We start from the raw sequence: 20,693 nt of genomic DNA, 5'->3' as shown, positions 1-20,693 counted from the left end.
ATATGCCATTGAAAAGTCATGTGACACCCTTTGTTCAGTCATCAGGAAAAAAAAAAAAGTTGTCAAATATTTTCATGAGTTTTGAACAGTCCTGTCACAACAAAGGGCAGAGGTTGAATAAATGTGCAGTTACCCACACTAAGGAGTTTGTTATTGTAGATCCAGTGTAAATGCATATATGTCTGTTTGCAGTGCAGTATTTTATATTCATGCTTTTTTGTTGTTCAGTTTCAGGAGACAGAGTAAAGAGCACTGCCACTCATAAGAAACTGCATTTACAAAATAATTATGAAAGAAATTAACAACAGTGTATTTCAGTGATTGCAAAACCAGCACTTCACTTACTTATTGTAAACATAATAACACAGCTTGTTGCATATGTCCATCATCTTTTGTTTCCATTATTTTCTCATAAGATCTCATACTGATCATTTCACACGCCCATTGTGCAAGTTATAAGCTGATTTTTGGAAGTTTCACAAAACCGGACTTTTTGCAGTAATGCTTCCAAACTTTGTAATGCTAAATAATACTAATGTGTTAACGAGTGAATTCATAAATCAGTGTTTGTTAAAATAACCAAGTAATCGACATTTTCAACTACAGCCGTTTTGTGTTTTATGCATCATCAGCTGTAGATGATGGAGTTTAGGTCCTGAAATATAGTGGTGTCTCTTCATTTCTTACAAAGATATGTATTGTTTTTCATTAATTCATTAGTTGTTCAAAAGTGGTTGAAGTGCTTAGAGAGGTTATGTAAAAGTAACGTTTTTGTAGCTTATTTTGTCCGAACATAAATTGAAAGTAAGGTTTGACAATAAATGGAGTTAATTTGATTTGATTAATTGAGGTTTTACTTTCTGAAAATTGAGAAAAATTACTGAACTGCTTAATCAAGATTATTCTTCTGGGGACATTTCTAGCTCAACCAAAAGTCAAGTTTGATCAGTTTATTTCTTGTAATATCTTAATTGTGAAGGTATTTCTGCACTCACATTTAGTTTTAGTAAATTTCTAAATCATATGTTGTCTTCCGTTCAAGTAACCAGAAAAATAAAAACCCAACCCTCACAAAAGTAACATTTTTTTTTCTTGTTTTTGGACACATCACCCAGACTCAGTTGAGACAAATGAAATCATCAAAACTAAAGGCATGTAATGTATCTTGCAATCGACTGCAAATCTGATTTTCTTCTTCATATTTCAGAAATTTGAACAGTATTCAGAATATTACAGATGTTATTACTTTAGGGTTTTCCTATACAACACACAAGTCAGATTTTTGGACATGAGTACTTTAAGGTCCGGGTGATAAAATGGCTGACGTATCGCTCTGCTGCCTCACGTTGATGTGGCCATTGCACAGAAAATCTGTTTCACGTCCTACGAACATAGGTTGTTTGACTGTAGAGAGATATAGATCCAGAGATTAGAGGAAAAAGATAAAACTAACTGTGGTGTTTTTTGACAGCATTTTTGTGCATTGATCGTGTTACTGGGCATTTCTGTTGCAATGGAGCGATATATTGACTTTCAGTTCCTGGCAATCTAAGTTCTCGGGTAAAAATAGATATTTCTGGGACTTTCATCGGTTGTCATGGTCACTTAAAAAACAGTGAGTATTGTTCTGAAGAATTCTAGATGGACCAGTTTCATGGCAACTACACATACAGTAGCTTCATATTGGACAGACAGTGAGAGGTAGCAGGTGTTGAGGTTTTATTCATTAGCCACCCCTATCACCCCACAGCCACACAAAGACACACTCACACACACATTAACCTCCATATACCACTCCTACGGGGCTGTCTCTGAGTCACCCTGGCCCAAATCACTTCCTCTTCATGATGTAACTCATTATCCGTCCCAGGAAGTGCTCACTAAAATGACTGATGTCATTCCCAGAAAAATACGACCATTTCTCTTAGGACTGAGGAGTAATGCAAGGCCACCATCACACAAGCGCGTCATAATAGAAAAAATTCACCACTTTGCGGTAAATTTGTGTTTTCCTTAAATGAGAGTGAAATGAAATGATAGACACTACTTACATGTGTTCATGCTTTGCCAGGTTATTATCCTATTTGCATCATCATTTTCTGTGTGAATATGATGGATAATACTAATTGTACATACAGGATTGTGCAAAAGTTTTAGATTTAGCTTTGTTATAGTGATTGGAAATATGCATTGCTTAGTCTCTGTATAAAGAAATAGCTAGAAAATAGAGTAAATATGCAAGAAAACAGTGTTTCTACAAACTTGCCTTTGTCAAATTTAACCCATGACGACCCAAACATCCACCACCAACCAAAAGCATGTACTGATATAAAATGTTTAATGACTGCTGATCCCTTAATCCTATCAATCTATGTAAATATTTGGTGTAAAATGCAGATTGTCATCTTTTCATGGTCATCAAATAGGACCCATTTGGAAGTTCAGAGGCTCTGTAGTTACCGTGGAAACACTGTCATCCTCGACAACTTAGATTCACCAGTATAATCTATGGAGTTGGATCAATGACAGTGGATGGAGACACTCGGTTTATGTTCAGTTAATGATATGTTTTGTTTAAAAAGTCACTTTTTCTTCACTTTTCTCTGTGTCTGATGTAATACCAATCAACTTTAATCCAAGGTTTTATGAACATCTACATGATCAGTAAATTAAATAAAGGAAAATATCTAATTTTCACATAAAAATATAAAATACACAGGATAGTATTGTAATAAATAGTGATAAATCTTTTAAGAAAGGTTAAATACAGAGAAAAATGTATTTGGGAACTGACACAAAAGTAGCACTTGGTCTTTATGGGTTAAGGTCAGGACCTGAATAGTTTTTTTTTATTTGGTCACCAGTAGCAGAGTGAAATACACAACATGATGTATGTGCATTTATTTTCATAAGAAGAAAAGAAGAAGAGTATTCTCTGGAAGAGTTTATATTAACAAATGAGACAAAAATTACATAAAAGATACAAGGAAAAAAAGACATTGAAGATGAAAATGAAGTAAGAGATGTAGCAAGATGTGAAAGACACAAGATGTTGTGAATGTAAGTCACTTGTGTGGGTGTGTGTTAGCATTTGATGTGTTTGTTAGTTGGTGACATTGTCTTGCTGTAGTTATTGTTTCTTGAAGCGACTGTTGATGTGGTTTTTATCTGTGGGTGCTTTGATGGTGACAGAGTCAGCAAAAATGTAGACATTACAGCATCTCATGGTGTAAATTTGGATTCTGCAGTTCTTTGGTTTTTGGGGTCTTCAGCTGAAACCGTTTGGGAACCACTGCAGTAGACTAAAGTGACAGACATTTACTGTGACCTCCTTTTGCACTTAACATGTCTTCAACTATTTTGGGCAGAAAATATGAGATTCACTGCAGTAATCTTGTGTAATACGTGACAAGTCAACTATTTCTTAATGTGTCGGTGGCCTACTTTTTATCAGCGGAACAAATACCACATTAAATACTAAGTTTTTAATGTGATGTTTTTAACATTAAGTTTGCTTTTAGAAGCTGCTTAATCTAAAGAGACAGAAATAACTATGTGTGCTCATTATAATCCTGCAAAACAACACAGCTTTTCCACTGTTCTTTTTAACTCTTACTTGGTTTGAATTAATTTACAGACACTTTCATCTATGTTTATGTCTCTCGTCATCAATTTCCAGCCAGTGGTTTTGGTGATGATTGGCACATGGCTTTAACTTTAACTGTCTTTACTAATGAGAAATTTTAAACATTTTACATTAAATGCAGTAATCACACAGCAATATTTTATGTATCTAGTGCAAATCCCTTAGTTTGACCTTAGTACAATCTTTGCACAATGCTTTAACATTTCCCATCTAGCGACACTGCACAGTTTGCTAAACTCAGCGTAAAACCTAAAAATAGTTGGAAACGGTTCACAGCTTACACTTTGTAGGTTTAATTCTGTTTTATGCGAACATGTGAGGGGTTCCTGAGTAGACGTGTTAAATAGTGAGCTGAAACACTGAGAGCCTTTTTATCAGTATGTGTTTTGCTGCAGCCTCCTGCCTCCAGTTTTGTACTTAAAACACATTCATCACAATAATATAGATTTTCTCATCTAACCCTCAACCAGAATATTCATCATTTTATATAATAAAATGTTGAACTTTTCTGTTTTTGCAGGTGTAGCTTTTAAAAAGTTTTTGTCTTCTGTTCATTTCCCACTAGGGATAATAGTGACAATCATTTTTTTTAACACGCCGTCAGGAAATAACTTAGCGGCGTCTCTTTTATTACAGCGCATCTTTGAAGCCCAGTAGGATTCCTACTGCTCCATTGGTTCTCCATAGTTATATATTATCTGCGAGTATTAATGTCTCACAGTGCTGTAGAGTAAATCCGATGAGTTTGGGTAGCAAGCTTGTTTTGAGATTGTTTGTAGACGAGAGCTCCAGCTGTCAAGTCATGTTTCATCAGTTTGGCTCTGTTTGGGTTTTGTAATGCTTTGTTTACTTATACAAAGACAAAGAGATAGACTGAGAGGAAAAAGAGAGAGAAATTTCTGGACTGCTGGCTCTTACAGGGTGAAATCCATCTCTGGAAAACCAATTATAGTCTCTTTATTTTTTCCACTTATTTTTCCTCTCACGTCTGTGTTTGTTTTCAGCTTCGGACCCTTGTGTGGTTAGTCACTTGGATTTCTTTCATTTTACAGCCATGGCTCTGTGTCATTAAGCCTTTCCTGACTGAAAAAAAAACACAAATGATAGTATCTTTAAAGCAGAGCCATTGAGCTGCAGAGAACTGCTCGATAAGGAGCCCGGGATAGGCTGTCAAAAGAAATTGACGGTAACCTGATCTTACCATGGCCTAGTGTTAAATGGAATCAAATTGGGACGAGATGGGCAACAAGCACCATAAAGATCCATCCCAGTAGATCCTAATCACATCAGAGTCCTTGCTGTTGTGTCCCAATGCCATAAATATAGCAGCAACAAATTTTAAATTGACTTTGGCTCCACTCAACCTGGTGGTTCCTGAAGCCCCGAAGTCTCTGAAGGATCAGTTTTCACAAAGCTTCCTGCTGACAAAAGACATTAACAGAGAATTCACATACACTCATAAAGATCTCATTCTGCACAGAGGCAATGTGACTTTAGAAAACATTGTATTTATTGAATCAAGCTAGTTTCTTGTTGGATTTCAAGTCACTCAGAGCATTATTTTGCTCTCATATATTAATGGGGACACACAGAAATAGCTGGTCCTAGAAGAATGGCCTTGATGTTTATTAATTATAGTCGGTCTTTCACATTCTGGGCTTCCATCCAAAATATATGTTATAACTTGCTTACTTTCACACAAGCATTTTTAAAAACATATGTAACTGGATAATAACTCAGGAAATGCATTTTAGATGTGAACAAAGATGCAGAGTGATTATATAAGTTTAATGAATATACTAAGAAATGGTGAAGAACTACTTAGAAAGACATAAAAACAGAATATGAAGAGGCATTAGAATAGAAAACTGCATCTAAACAGAACAGAAAACATCAAATAAACATAGGTAAGAGTTCTTTATTAACTGGCCTTAGTATTTTAGTCAAGTCAGTATGCATATTGTTTTACACATTAAAACTGTATTATTTATAACTCAACTGCTGATGTTGAAGCTGTTTTATAAAGAAATAATACATGAATCTTTCACACAGTGTAACTGACATCCACAGACCTGTAGCTCATAGACAGTCCTGATCTAAATACTCAATAAAAGTCTTTTTTTTCCTGAGTCTAATATGTCAATCTTCCCATTTTTCCCTTTTCCCTCTCTTCCTCTTTCTCACCAGAAGGATCTACCTCTGCCCCGGAAAAGTAGCAGGTGAGTTCATTTATGTATTTTCAGCGTACCTGTGTGCTTTGGAAAAAGTTCTTATGTGTGAAGTTTTTTTTTTTTTTTTTTTTTTTGCTGTCTTTGAGGTGTAACTCTGTCTGTTGTACTTGACAGAACCAAAAAATGAAAGATGGACAATTTTGCCAGGTGTAACACATATGCACTGGGAAGTCACTTTAAAATTTTTAGGATGTGTGTTTTTTTCCAGCTTTGTGAAGGGAAGTCATGGTCAACTGATGCCTTGTGCAGTGGAGTCCTGTCTCTGGACTTCTGCTCGGTTCAGCCTTGTGTGAGGGCTTTCACTCAAACAGCTTCTCTCTCAGCCCAATCTGTTGCACCAGTGAACTGTGCAATGAAAGTTCGACAGCAGTGTGCTGTGCTGCGACCTTAATGCCCTGAGTGGTTGAGGGATGACAGCGAGCTTTGAAATAGAGCATTGCATGATGTGTTACACATGAGTTAAGCTATCAAGGGCTCACTGCAGAAAGTGAGTGACTGTCAGATTATGTGCTAGTTTACAGCATTTATGCTTCATTAAGAAATCCGACAGTAGAGACTGACAGGAACACTGAAGATGGAATACACCCAGACATATAGTCTCACTGTTCATTTTTAAAGGACAGCAGAATGCCTTTTTTTGTTTCAGACATGTCTACCATTTTTATTACCCCGCCCCCCGAATGGGAGGCAAGGGGTATTGTTTTTGGTTCGGTTTGTTTGTTTGTTTGTTAACACTCTAGCAGCAAAACTATTGGTTGAATTCTAGATCTGATTACATTTTGGGAACAGTAGGTCAAAGTTAAAATTTTTAGTGAATTTTTAAAATCTTTTTCCCCCCATTTACTTATAATGGGCAAAATTTCAAATGTCTGTAGCAGCAAAACTCTTGGTTGAATTCATACCAAATTGGTTTTACAGATTCCCAGTGACCCATAATGGGTGTGGTTACATTTTGGGAAAAGTAGGTCAAAGTTCAAATTTTAAATGAATTTTTTATGTCTTTTTTCCCCTCCTTTTACTTATAATGGGCAGATTTCACATATCTATAAAAACATCAATTTTGTTTCAATTTACTTCAGACTTGGCACATATATAGAGGCAATTGATATGCTGATATCACCACATGCATAGACATGATGACATCAGCTGGATTGATGACTTCCTCTTCTCCTTCAGTTTTACCCTGGTGCACATAATGCATTGTTGCATTGTGATCAAAATGTCCATCCATCCGTCTGTCATCATTTATTTTAACCGACTCAATATTTTGCAACCAAACTTCTATTTATCAGTTATGTACTGGAATGGTATCTCTTCCTATTTTGTTTGTTGTTCCTATGTTTATCCATCATGCATCTTGTCTTCATTTCGTTTCCAAAGCAGAAAAACAAAGCTATTTGATATTTTTCTACTAAAACTGCCCAGAACCTACATGAGAAACTGTGTGAAAATTGACAAAGAAAATAAGCTAACATCTCTAGCACACACCACTTTTGTACATTTATGGGGGCTAGCTAGTGTTGTGGAAGTTTCAAAGCCACAGGGGGTAGACCTCTTTTGTCTCTTTGGACTTCTTCCACACTGTACTCTACAAACTGAATTTATGTATCTGTCGCTCTGTCTAGGTTGTGGAGCTTCACTAAGTAATTGGACCCAGAGTCAAAGGCACAATCGGAGACCAGGCAGTATTTCGAGTTGCACTAACCACTTATTAGTCCACAAAATAAACACCAAGTTGAAATATGAAGAAACAACTGATGTTTTCGCTCTGGGAGACCACTTTTTAAACCACATTTTTAAAAATGTAGGTTGAGTTTTAGCTATAGACCATACCTCTTTTTCCTCTTTTATTATATTTTGAACATTATTTTAGTCATTTCTGAAACCCCCCCTTCTTGGCTTCGTCCCCGCTGTCGGTCTGGATTGGACAGCATATATAAATCTGCACATATTTTCCAGTATTAGTTTATCATATGTAACTTTTCCCAGAATATGTTAATTATTTCCCAGAATGTTCAAAATTTTCATAAGCTCACGTGTTCTTTTTTGTTCACCACATTTTTGAAAACTTTCTATGGGTTCTCCCAAGAAAAACGTCAATTACTCGGGTGCAATATTCACATTGCATTAAGAATAACTTCTTGCATGCAGATGAATACCGGTTGAACACTTTTGAATTCAGGTTGAAGATTTTTGATTAAAATACTGATTTCTAGGACACTACACTAGATGTGCCATAAGTCTAGTATAATAAATAGCATCCATTGTAACAGTACGTTAGTGTCACCTATATGTTTGAGTGTCGACCAGGGTGGACTAAACCCACACTGACTCTAATGAGGGACTTTTTTTAGCAGCCACTGTAGGGGAGGCTGAGATGAGTGGCATGACTGGATGTTACTAAATGTCACACACTTACACCCACCGGTATTAGTTCACAAAAATAATGCAGTAATATATCCTAACATTACTAAATATTCTACATCAGTATAGAGAACAGCAAGTACATGGAGGGCACCTTCTTACGCCTCATCTTGGGTCACAGGGTGTTTTTAAAAAGATATCAACAATGGAAACCCCTTTAAAATGTCAAACTGAGAAGCAGATATTAACATTTTAAGGCAGCTGTGGAAAATGTGATTGACTTCTCAGACAGGGAGACACAGTTGGCTTCTCCACTGAGATGAGTTATATTTAGTAACTTATTTAAAAGAGCTGTTTTATGTGTCCTTTAGAGCTGAATAGAGCTGAAAGTGCTCTTCAGAGTTTTGATAAATAGAACGTGAATAGAATTTGTGGTGAATGCATGTAAAATTGTCTTAACATTTAAAGCAGATGAAGTGCACAGTGTAAATGGTTTCTTCTGATGCAGATGCTGGTTTCTGTGAAGCTCTGTCCATGGTTCTGAAATACAATTTTGCAGTTTCTTTTGCTCTATACTTTATCTTCCTGACAGTTTTTCCTCTTATTATCTATCATGGAAATATGACTTAACATGGCTTAATTTTTACACCTACGTGAAGCTTAATATAGCAAGTAGGCATAACACAAACAGTGAACTGAGTTTGAAGCATTGGTCTCTGGCAGTATATCATTAACAACACCTCATTTACAGTTCTAGATAGTCCTCATGTTAGACTTTGATTGGAAGAGCTTTAGTTGGCTGTTTACGCTGCAAAAATCACTTTAAAAAAATCAGGGAAAATCTGAAAAAATATATCCTATGGCAGCTCAAATTACTGTCTGAACACAGAGGAGGGTGCAATTTTCCACAAAATGTTGACACTTCGCCATCATCATTTAGAGTGGTGAAATCCTTGGGACTTTTGTGAAACGGCTGTACTTCAGAGTGTCATACTTTTATTAAAGCAAACAAGCAAACAAACAAAAAAACCTTCTGGCTCCATTGCTTTGATGAAAGGTAGAATGTGAATCCTGGTGGTTCAGGATGTTGAAAATGCTGGGTTTTTAATTATTTCACTTTTAATTTTTTTTTAATCTGTGTGTTTGGGAAAATGTTTTGGAGAAAATACTCTGCAGTTAGTATTTTGTACATAACTATGGATAACAATAACCTCAAATCAGGAGGCTGATACTACTTTTTTTTTTTTTTTTTAATAAATAAAACTATATAATTATAACTTCTCACAGGCAAAAGCCAAAAATTCTGCTCATGGTTGGATATGTTCTATTTTTGACCTTATTAGAAACTAGAAATCTGCTGAAATAAACATTAAGATTAATACCTACATCAATCAGCTATAACATTATGACCACTGAATGATAAAGTGGTGATGAGGTTAATTATTTTGTTACAATGGCGCCTTTCATTGAGTTGGATATATTAGGTGGCAAGTGAGGATATTTGTCTTAGAAGATAATGTGTTTGAAGCAACTAAATAGACTAGCGTCTAATTGTGATGTTGATAACTGGGTCAAATTATCTCCAAAATGGCAGGTCTTTTTGGGTCTTCCCGGTCTGCAGTGGTTTGTGGTCTAAGGAACAATAATAGACACTCTGTCCCATTGAGCATCTGTCAACTGTGCCGTTCAAATATATCTGATCCATGGAGGCCTCATGTTGCAGCTTACAGGACTTAAAGGATCTGCTGCTGGCATCTTGATGTCAGATACCATAGTGCACCTTTAGTCCAGGCCTTGCTGAGGGTCCTACAGAATTTTACGTGCAGCTGGTAATAATGTTATATTCCCATCGATTTTTGACTAGATGGATCTCCAGTTGTCCCTCTTAAGGCTACGTTTGGTATGTACTAACCAATGCAGACCAGGAATGAACAACAAGACCTGTAGTTTTGGCTTAACTCAGTCATCTAGTCATCACAATTTGGGTCATGTCATAGTTGCTAAGATTCTTATACTACCCATTTTGCTGCTTCCTACACATCAGATTAATGGTAGAAATAGTGACTTGCTGCCTGTTATATCCCACCCACAGAATAATCTCAGTATTTGCTGATCAGTGTGAATAAATAAGTAAATCTTGCACCGACAATCAATATAAACACACAAAAAAAATTATTCTAGGCAGTTTTATATGCAATTATGTATGTTTTGGTAATGTTTTCCCTAAAAGCCAGTACTTCCATTTAAGAAGCATATTTATTATTAGCTGATGGCCACATTTGGAGTTAAATTCTGCTGGTACTGATAGTTTGTAGAACATTCTATCAGCATGGAATAGTTGGTCAGAATCAATTAATTGGTCTCTGTTTCTTCTCTTGATACCTACGTGTGTGTGTGTGTGTGTGTGTGTGTGTGTGTGTGTGTGTGTGCGCAGAGTACATGTGAGGCCCTGGTTTCTGCTGTCATAGGGTGTACTCTGTCCGTCACCTTTGACCTGTGTAGCGGGGTGGCAGATGTCACAGCATGACATGAAGGAGACACTATAGCTGGAAGCTCCCAGTCAGCTCTTTAAGCCCCCCCACCTCCTCTTCCTCCTTCCTGCCTGGTGCTGTCAGGTTTCTCTGCACACATCCTCCTGTTGGTGGAGCTGGAGTCTTGTACTGTATGTGTAATGACTGGATGCTTTTAACAGAAAGAGAATAAAATGACATCAAGGACAATCTGATTACTAAAGAAAAGGCTTTAAGACAGATGTAAAAAAAAACAACAAAAAAAAAAAAAACCTCTCTCACATTACACACAAAACAAACACACGCATCTTCTGTATGATATCATGCCCCCATCCCAGTCTGTGACCCCCCACTGTGTTCCAGTGATACCACCCCCTCCCTCCTCCCTCCTCTTCCCCCGTCTCTTCTCTCCCATGTATATTTTATCCTCCTAGACTCCCACATTAGAGACAGCATCCATTATTGAATTACTCCCCTCAGCACTACTGTGCAACTGTCACCCCACGTCAGCTTTAACATTTGGTGGATTTGTTTCAAAGGGAAGAAGGGACGGCGTTCGCATATGCATGCACGCAGACACACAGAAATGACATCTCCCTTGGCTGGGCATTTCAAAGCAGCTCCTGTGATATTTAGGACAAGTAGACGAATGCCAGAGCTCATTCTATATGGCATTTTGCACTGGAAAAATAGAACAGTAAGTATATACCTCTGTGTGTGAGTTGGCTGAAGGATAAATGTGACATTTTTCATAATTTTTCTGATTGTCAGTTACCATAAAAGACCAAAATCCAACAATGTCTGTCTTTTAATACATTCGGGCGTCCTCTTATTGCTTTACATTGACCATATAGTGAATGATTGAAAATGAAAAACAAAAAGTAAAAAGCAGCTTAATACAATCATTTTTGCTGCTAATGCTACTTTGAGGTTCTTAAAACAGAAAATCTGCAAAAGAAAATGATAACTTAGGCGTTTCCATTCATTGTCGTTATGCTCATATTCAGAGGTTCTTTATCATCATGCAAATTAGATTATGTTTCATGCAACATCATACTAACTAGAATTTGACTCAGGAGTTGATGATTTTTTTGGTGGTGGTGGTGGTGGGGGGGCACCTGAAGATGGGTTTAGGCTTTGTCTCAAGAACCATACCACTGATATATATCATATAACACTGTGTCAAACCCTTCCACAGCCTTTGTCTGACATTTGTTTCTGGTCTTTTTCATACCTGGTGGCATTTCATCGCTGTTTCCAACCTAATGTCGTATTTCTGTTTCTTGTTTTAATTCAATGAATGTTACAGTCCTGTTGTTGGTCCCAACTCAATTTGTCTCTGTTGTGCCTCTTTTCATTTACCTTTTATCAACATTTCAAATGTTAGACCTCTCCCAAACCCAATATTTATTTTTTTACACTGGCTTTTAACGCACAAAATAAGAATATGGATGGAAATACACCGAAAACACTCTTGTGTTTGGAGTTTTTGAGTTTAGTACTAGTAAAACCTGTAGGTGCAGTTAGCATTCTGTTACTTTCTGATGTGCTGATTATGTACTTGAGTGGAGTTTGTGTTGGAGTCTCTGTTGTGTAGCGCTTATTTTACTGGACTCATGTTGCAGATGAACAGAAGATGAGATGTATTGACAAACTGTTGTTACATACAAGAGTTACATTGTGTGCATTACATACATTTCATACATTACATACACTACATTATATTCTATTCAATCGTTATGAGTAAAAAAGCGATGAATACATACAAATTTCTTCACATTATTCCACATTGCACCTTTAGTACACTACTGACAGTCGGATTGGTAACCACAATAAAGAGTGAGTATTTTCAGTCTATTTTTAGGTGAGTAGCAGCAAGATAGTGTGTGTGCTCTTGACACAAAATAAACTTGACTGCCAATATTCATGGTAATGAACCAATGTCGTGGTGTAACTCATTTAGGGTTTTTATTCTAATAAAGTCAGTTAGAATTCTGACTCCAGATAACAGATTTTAGACAAAAACATGTTTGTGAAGCAGAGGCAGGAGCTATAGATGGCACAAGTACAGGTTTTCAGGGGATTTGAGGACAAAACTGTGGTATTTTGCTCTCCTTTCTATTCTTATCCTTTGGTGGTTTTTTTGTTTTTTTTATAGCATCACCCTCCCTCTGTTTGGTAGTGTATTATAATGCACATGTGCAGGATGTACACACACACACACACATACACAATAATACACACTCCCTCTGTCTCTCTTTTCCTCTCATCCCTCCTCTTGTCATTGACATTAATCTCCAGTTCACTGCTCCCTCATCTTTCCGCCTCAGATTGGCTTTCACTCTCTTTTTCTTGCATTCTCGCTCACTTTCTCTCTTGTCTCTCTCTCTTACATACTGTATACACTGGCACTGACCCCCCCCCCCCCCCCCCCCCGCTTTTCCCTTTTTTCCCTTCTTTTCTCCCGCTCCTGCTCTGCTCTGTCTATCCGTGCCCCCCTCCCCCCCTCTCTGTCACTTCCTGGCTTGGCACGATACCCTTGAGAGCAGCCCCACAATCCTCTCTCCTTCTGAGAGGGATGCTCGGCAGCCTGTTCCCTCTCTCCATCTCTTCTTCCTCCCTCCTCTTTCTCGCTGTAACTCTCCTCTCCATCTGTGACATGGCTGACATTTTCAAATCTTTCTAATCATTTCTTCTCCCTCTTGCGCACACTCCTGCACGCATACTCACGTGTGCAGAGTCGCGGCGAGACATCGGAGAGTGTGTCTGTGTGTGTGTGAATGTGTTTAACTGGCCAGAGGAGGTTGGCATGCCGGCGTGGAGCGTAATTGCTGCCTCTTGACTGTCTGTCTGTGTGTGTGTTGGTGTATGTGTGTGTGTGGAAGCTCAGCTGCTCTCATGTTCATCTGCCAACACAGCGTCTGCAGCTAACAACATGTTTCGACGCACAAAAAGGTAAATGGTAACAATCTGTCTCCTTACAGTCTTTGTGACTAGTGCGATGCCCTGCTGTTGTTTTGTGTGTTGATTCATCGGAGGCGTTGTTATGTGGATGGTGTGTTTTTCCATGATGTTTCCGTTGTCCCTGCCAGCTATCATGCTGTCTCACAGTTGTCTCCCTGTCTCCATTTAGCTCCAGCAATATGGTGTGCTTGTATGTGTTTTTGATTTGATGTCTACATGTGTACATGCAAAGGTAATGTGTTTTTGTGCATTAAGTGTGCTCTTACACCTGAGGTATGAATGTAAGGTTAAAGGTATTGTAAATACATCTGTACTTGTTTCCTTAGGTACATGTAATGTGTGTGTTAAAGCTCTGTGTGTGTGTGTGTGTGTGTGTGTGTGTGTAGTATAGTGCATATATTTAGGAGGACATATTTTAAGAGCTCTTATTTTAAGGGTAACTAATTTTACGTTAACCATTATTCTTTTATGGTAGTTAAGCTTTGTGTAAGGGGCTGGGGAGCACATTGTGTCATTGGGATGTCCTCATAAAGACAGAGAGATGTGTGTGTATGTGTGTGTGTGTGTGTGTGGACAAGTGTTACTTATGTTATGGGGAGCTGAATCTGTTTACACATGCATATGGGAATTGGACTGTCTTTAGGTGACATTACCAAATTAAAGGACTTAACAGGACTTTTCAGGATGTTTTAAGGAGGCATGTCACGATTGATGAAGGTTAGGGTAAGTGTCCAGAAAATCAATGGAAGTTAATTTCCCCTAAAGACATGGAAACACAACATTATATGTGTTTTCCATTTCTCCATCATAGTACTGTTGCATTTTTATTTATATCATTGTTTGAGCTTTATTATACCTAAGAACATGTGCACAAGGATTTAGTCTGCTTTAGGTTATGGATTATGAGCTGGTGATTTTGCCTTCACGGGAATGTGTGTTCTTGGCCAGTAGTCTGTGTGTCAGAGATAGTATTATGCACAGAAGGCATTATTGTGAGTGTCCAGGGAGCTCTCCTCTCCTCTCCTCTCCTCTCCTCTCCTCTCCTCTCCTCTCCTCTCCTCTCCTCTCCTCTCCTCTCCTCTCCTCTCCTCTCCTCTCCTCTCCTCTCCTCAGTGCTTCTTAGTAGTTTTCATCTCTTCTCATCTCAGGGGGATTATCCTGGGTCTTCACAGTTATTCCTGCTGTGCTGGAAATGAATCACAGAATACATATATGAACAAGAATAAAGCTTTCTTTAGTTTTACCTTCAGCCACATTGCTGTCTATGTGTTTGTGTACCCAGCCGTGTTTGTTTCAGGATATGTATTTACTCATGTACATATGTGTGTTTGCTGTTTGCCTATAGCGGCCCAGTATGCTTAGAATCTTGATATCTGTGTGTTGATCTTATAAAAAAAAAAATGAAGCAGCAAGAACCTATGTGCTAAGTCAGTGGTGATTGTTTGACTTTTAGCAGATTCCCTGTTTTCCAGTGAGTTGACTCTTTGTTTTTGGTGCTTGTTGAATATGTTAATTAGTTTTCAGTTAATTGACTTGTGAAATTGGAAGAATCATTACAGGATGAACCTGATCAGCTGTGTCTGAGTCTGTATTTCATTGTAATGATTATATAGACGGCTTGCTCTCATTTGAAGACTCATCATTTTACTTATGCACAGTTTCTGTAGCGCTGCTCGTGTTGAAGATGAGCTTTATATAACTTCATAACATGACAAGAATGGCTATGGATAATTCAGTGGTTTGATGAATCATTAACATTATACTAGTTTTATTTTGCAGTATAAAGTCATGAAAAGTAATTTTTTGTCTAGCTTTTTTTTTTTTTTTAAGTATTTTTTTGTCTAGCTAAAAGAACTAAACAATACCCTGTCCCTATTCTCATAAACATAACCAGATAATTTGCTTCCATTTTCTCTTTAGTTCTGCCTTTTAATTGTCTTCCTTTCAGCTGTATATTGTGAGTGCACGCCTGCTTTTTTTCTATTGTGCACTTTTATTTTTTTTATTTTTTTTAATCTGGCCGGCTGTAGCAATTAAAAGAGATAATGCTTTGTGCCCATTCCCAAACAGATTGTGCTAAAGGATGGACAGCAAAAATGAGTAAGAAAGAGATAAAACATGAGGCACGAGACAGAAAAAGCTCCAGAGCTACAGGAAGGAGAGAGTGGGGTGGGATGAAAGGTAGAGCCTGAGGTAGTGTCTCAGCCTACATTTAAGAGAAACCCACTGGGTTAACTGAGCCCATGACGATAGACTACTCTCAGCCTGTCAGTCCGTCCTCTTCCCTCTTACTTGTTCACTTCACTTGAAAGTAAACTCTGCCAGCGTGTTGTTTTGCCTTGCAATATCATCAATGGAAAACAGAGAGACACAGATGCATGAAGGTGATAAAGCTGGCGGAAGCAGAAGGGATGTTATTTTTAAGACTGTCTTCCTATGAACCTTAAGTACATATTTTTTCACTCAGAAAATATAGTGTTGTCCCACTTGTATACATCATTAAATTATACATGATGCACAGTCCAAATGATCCCACTCATAAACAACAAGCAGGACATTTCAACCCACTCATATACAGAACACACTTAATTTTTTTCATGTGAAGCAAAGCAAACATTGAAAATGGAGCCACAAAATATAGTTCGCTGCACATCCATCAACTCTGACTACAGTCTGAGTAATCTGTTTTCTAATTAGACCTATGTATTTATATATATTTTAATGCCATAACTCATACCTACCTAGAGTCTTTTTTTAAATCCGTACTTCAACCATCCGCTGATGTTGCTGTAAGAGGTACATGGTGTTTTAGGTAGCCTCCATTATGTACTTTAGCATCAACAAATGAGCCATCATTGCTGAAGCACATACTTACCAGTGCCATTTACTTAAATACACGTGTTTTCTGACATATTTTGGTGCACACAGCGTTCATACATGAAGTTACAAACAGGTGTAAGCTTATCTACTGTCTTACTCTGTCAATTTAGCAGCACCAGATGCATAAAGCATAGATGTTGTTGACTTAATCAGCATGTAAATCACTGTTGGAACATGTATTTTAGCAGCTGAAATGCTTCGCTGCTCTTTGTAATGAGGGAGCTGTACAGTGAGGTACGGTATAGAAAGCTTTTTGATGCTCCTCTCTTGTTGTTTGTACCATGACAGCACCATCTGTTATTGGCTGGTGTTCAGGCTAGCCCTAACCAAAACACACAGACTGTTTGTGCTTCTACTTTGATATAGTGTTGACATGATAACATAACTACTCATATACACGCCTGAGCCGGATGACAACCTGGCACCATGAGCTGCATGCAAATTGCATAGTCTCCTGAAATATGTACCCTTCTAAATTCTATTTAGGCTGCCTTCAGGTTTATATAATTACTATTACATTATTTAACTTGTGCTGAGAAATCACTGCCTGTTGTTCATCGAACTGTTCATCTAATTGAACGATAAAACTCAGTTAATGTCATCTCATATTCCTGCGGGAGCATAAAAAACTTATGTGTTAATTGTCTGTTTAAATTGTAATTCCTTGCGTGCATTATTATAAAAAGTGTGATAACATCTGAATAGAAGCACCATGCAGTTTTATTATAGACTGATACTTTTGACAGTGCACATTTTGAACCAATATCAAATAGTCTTAGATTCCAGGAAGAAGAACAAACACACACATTTTTGTACAATCACACTTAATGAATGCATACATTATTCTAAAAGTTACCTGTAAATTGATGGTGTCATTTCATACATTCAGCAGCCACAAACCTCTGATAAAACCTTCCATACACCCTGCGTCGATAAATCAGTTCACATATTTATGCTTATTTTCTTTGTCCCTTTTAAAATCATGACAGTGGAGAGATAACAAGAAGAGACAGAGAATAACAATAAGTGTCCCTAGAACAGTCTCCAACCTGGTTCATGGTCACGGTTGCAGTTAATGGTTGTCGACACTGAAATCAGGCTGCTCCTGTGTGCTGAATTTAAAGTGGTCACTTTTCCATTTAGAAAAAAAATACAATGTTTATTCCTCACAGTGTAGTGAATGTAACAAGCATTTAGCTTTACAGGATGTACTCTGCTGGAGTAATCCTGCCAGTGGCTGCCTATTTGAGTTTATATTCTTCTTCCTCCTCCCTGCTATCTGCGTGTCACTGACCTCCTCGCTCTGAGCTGGCAAGTTTGACAAAAACATACATGTTTTTTTTTTTTTTAATCTAGCATTTTCTCGTGCAGCCATTTATTCATTTTAAGACATGGCTGGCTTCCCCACTCACATATGTTCCACCAAAGCCAGTTATCCTCTGAGACAATTTTGCAAAGGCATTATATAATGTAATTACCTTCATCCAAAATGAGTGAGATTCATTTAAAGAAGTAACAAGTTGCCAAACAATCCAGAATGTGTTTCCCCCTATTTCAGCATTATAGTATTTCTGAATTCACTACCCTTAATTACCAGGCAGAACTTTCTTTTTTCTCATCAAAAGTGCAATAAACCAATCGTGACTTTGTGTGCAGAAGGTTGCTTTCATGCTTTATGGTCAAATAGAGGCTTAATTATTGAGTACATAATGTTACAACAGTAAGAAACTATGTGGCTATGAGGTTAGCTAAACACTGAGGCTGTTTCATCTCCAGCTGGTTCATAGTTGAGAGTATCACAATTTGAAGTCTAATTAGTTTTACAACTGACGCAGCAACGAATTAAGGTTTCTGCTGCCATCTTCGTACTCCTTTAAGAGATAACAGCTGTGGCCCGGCTTTACTTGCAAATCCATATACATTATCCATAATCAGATTAAATCTTTTTTAATGTGTATCCTATTAGACATGCTGTAAGACTCTGCCCATGTAAATGAGCACAGGAAAGTTTTAATCTCTGCGAGGTGATTGCTACGGATCATTTACTGAGAATAAGGTCACTGTGGGGACAAAGTTAAATGTCATGACTGGCGAGTTTCATTGCACTTCTTGGTTCTCCATACACAGTAACCATAGAGAGTTCAGACAGCAACAGCAAGTGATAGACAAACACAAGACGATGAGGCTAATGCATACAAACAGGAAACTAGCAGAAAAGAGACTGACAGTGACATACGCAGTGAGATCCAGATAGGTTTTTGCGCTGCCACAACTTCCTGCTGTATCACCCTGCCTGAGGATACACTTTCACACCTTTAGAGGACATCTGACAACACCTTCAACTGGAGACAAGTGATGAGACTAAAATAGAAGTCTGAATGTTTGTGTCCTGCTGTAGTCTATTTATGGGCTGTTTCCTGTTTCTGTTTGAGACAAATGCATATTTACTTATTTTTCACTGGTAGTAAATCACATGTTGTCTTCTCACAACAGGAATCAGAGGGTAAGGAACCATTATTGTGAATTTTAACTCTAAAGTGAACTCATATAAAACTGTTGTCTGTTAAAACCCAGTTAGAAAAAAATTCCAGTAATGTTCAAAAGTCTCAGTTCACCTTTAGCTTTGTTCTTTTGAGGGTTTTGGTGAATTTACATATTCATTCCTCTCTTTAAGAAAAAAACAAGAAATGCAGGAAATATGTGCACGGTATTGAAATGCACACAACACACACAGATCTGATGTAAATGCCTTCTACAGGTAATGTCAGTATTTAGTGTGACTGACATTTTGAACTCTCTTGGTTTGACCTTCTAGAGGTTTTCCTAAATCATCTTGTGGTATATTAGAACAAGCTTCATTCAGAACATCCCAAAGTTTTCCCTCAGACTTGTGCTGTCTTTAATCTCTCATTGTTGTGCAGAACATGCATATCATATAGCTTCTGTCATAGTCATATTCTTACCCCACCCCCGAAGGGGAGGCAAGGGGTATTGTTTTTGGTTTGGTTTGTTTGTTTCTTTGTTTGTTAACACTCTAGCAGCCAAACTATTGGTTGAATTCATACCAAATTGGGTTTATAGATTGCCAGTGACCCAGAATAGATGTGGTAACATTTTGGGAAAAGTAGGTCAAAGTTCAAATTTTTAATGAATTTTTTATATCTTTTTTTCCTCCCATTTACTTGTAATGGGCGAAATTTCAAATGTCTATAAGAACATCAATTTTGTTTAAATTTACTTCAAACTTCACACATATATAGAGGAAACTGATATACTGACATCACCACATGCATAGACGTGATGACATCAGCTGGATCGATGCCAAAATAAGCTACAATATGTGCAAGGGGCGGGGTTTGTTGTGCCTGGAACCGGTTGTTTTCTGTAATATTAGTTTTTTTGTATTTAAAAAATATATATTTCCTCCATTTTAGAGTTGCATGTATCTTGATATAGAGACTAAGAAATGCATAAATATGGTAATTCTAACTTTTCTAAAACAGCAAACCTAATGGTGTTTTAAGACTTTTCCTCAGTATTGTATATAGTAACAAAAGACAGAAATAAAATAAAAACTTCTACAGTTTTAGTGCAAGCATGGTTTTTTTCTGAAGACTAGAGCATCAATACCACTCTGGTGTCTGTTTGATAAATCTTTAGCTGTTGCTACAAAGTGTTGTGTGTCATTCAGTACAAACACTGCATCAGTCATCACTGTTAAAAGGAAAATTACAAGCTTGCCCATACCTCTAAAGCACACTAATTAAAATATCTGTCTTGTTTGTTTCATCTCTACATTAAAAGAATAATTAAAAACAATAATATTCCACTCTCTGTGGAGGAGGTAGTATTAAGTGGCTTAATGTGATCTAAATGTGACCCTAACAGAATATAATTGCCTCTAAAACTACAACTGCTTACAGTAAATGTTCATATTATTGCATTATATTTGGCTCTGTATAGATAAAGTTATATTTTTTCTTTTGGCCAGAGGCAGGACATTTAATCCCCTGTTTTCAGACTCAGTGCTGAGGAAAGCTTACCTCCACCTTGCTCTTGCACCTCCACATTTAGTGCATCACTTCTTATTGAATCTAA

The 20,693-nt window shown here is 37.4% G+C and overlaps 1 protein-coding gene across 1 annotated transcript in view; it reads left to right on the top strand.

The window, feature by feature from the left end:
* mast1a (microtubule associated serine/threonine kinase 1a) overlaps positions 1-20,693 on the top strand; it is an 87,072-nt gene that overhangs the window by 8,188 nt on the left and 58,191 nt on the right. Inside the window, exon 2 of the mRNA XM_030138013.1 lies at positions 5,834-5,865. Coding sequence (XP_029993873.1) covers positions 5,834-5,865 — 32 coding nt within the window. The remainder of the gene's footprint in view (positions 1-5,833; positions 5,866-20,693) is intronic.

This window comes from Sphaeramia orbicularis, chromosome 1, assembly GCF_902148855.1.
Source record: "Sphaeramia orbicularis chromosome 1, fSphaOr1.1, whole genome shotgun sequence".
Taxonomy (NCBI): domain Eukaryota; kingdom Metazoa; phylum Chordata; class Actinopteri; order Kurtiformes; family Apogonidae; genus Sphaeramia; species Sphaeramia orbicularis.
This window is presented reverse-complemented; position numbering and strand designations above follow the sequence as displayed.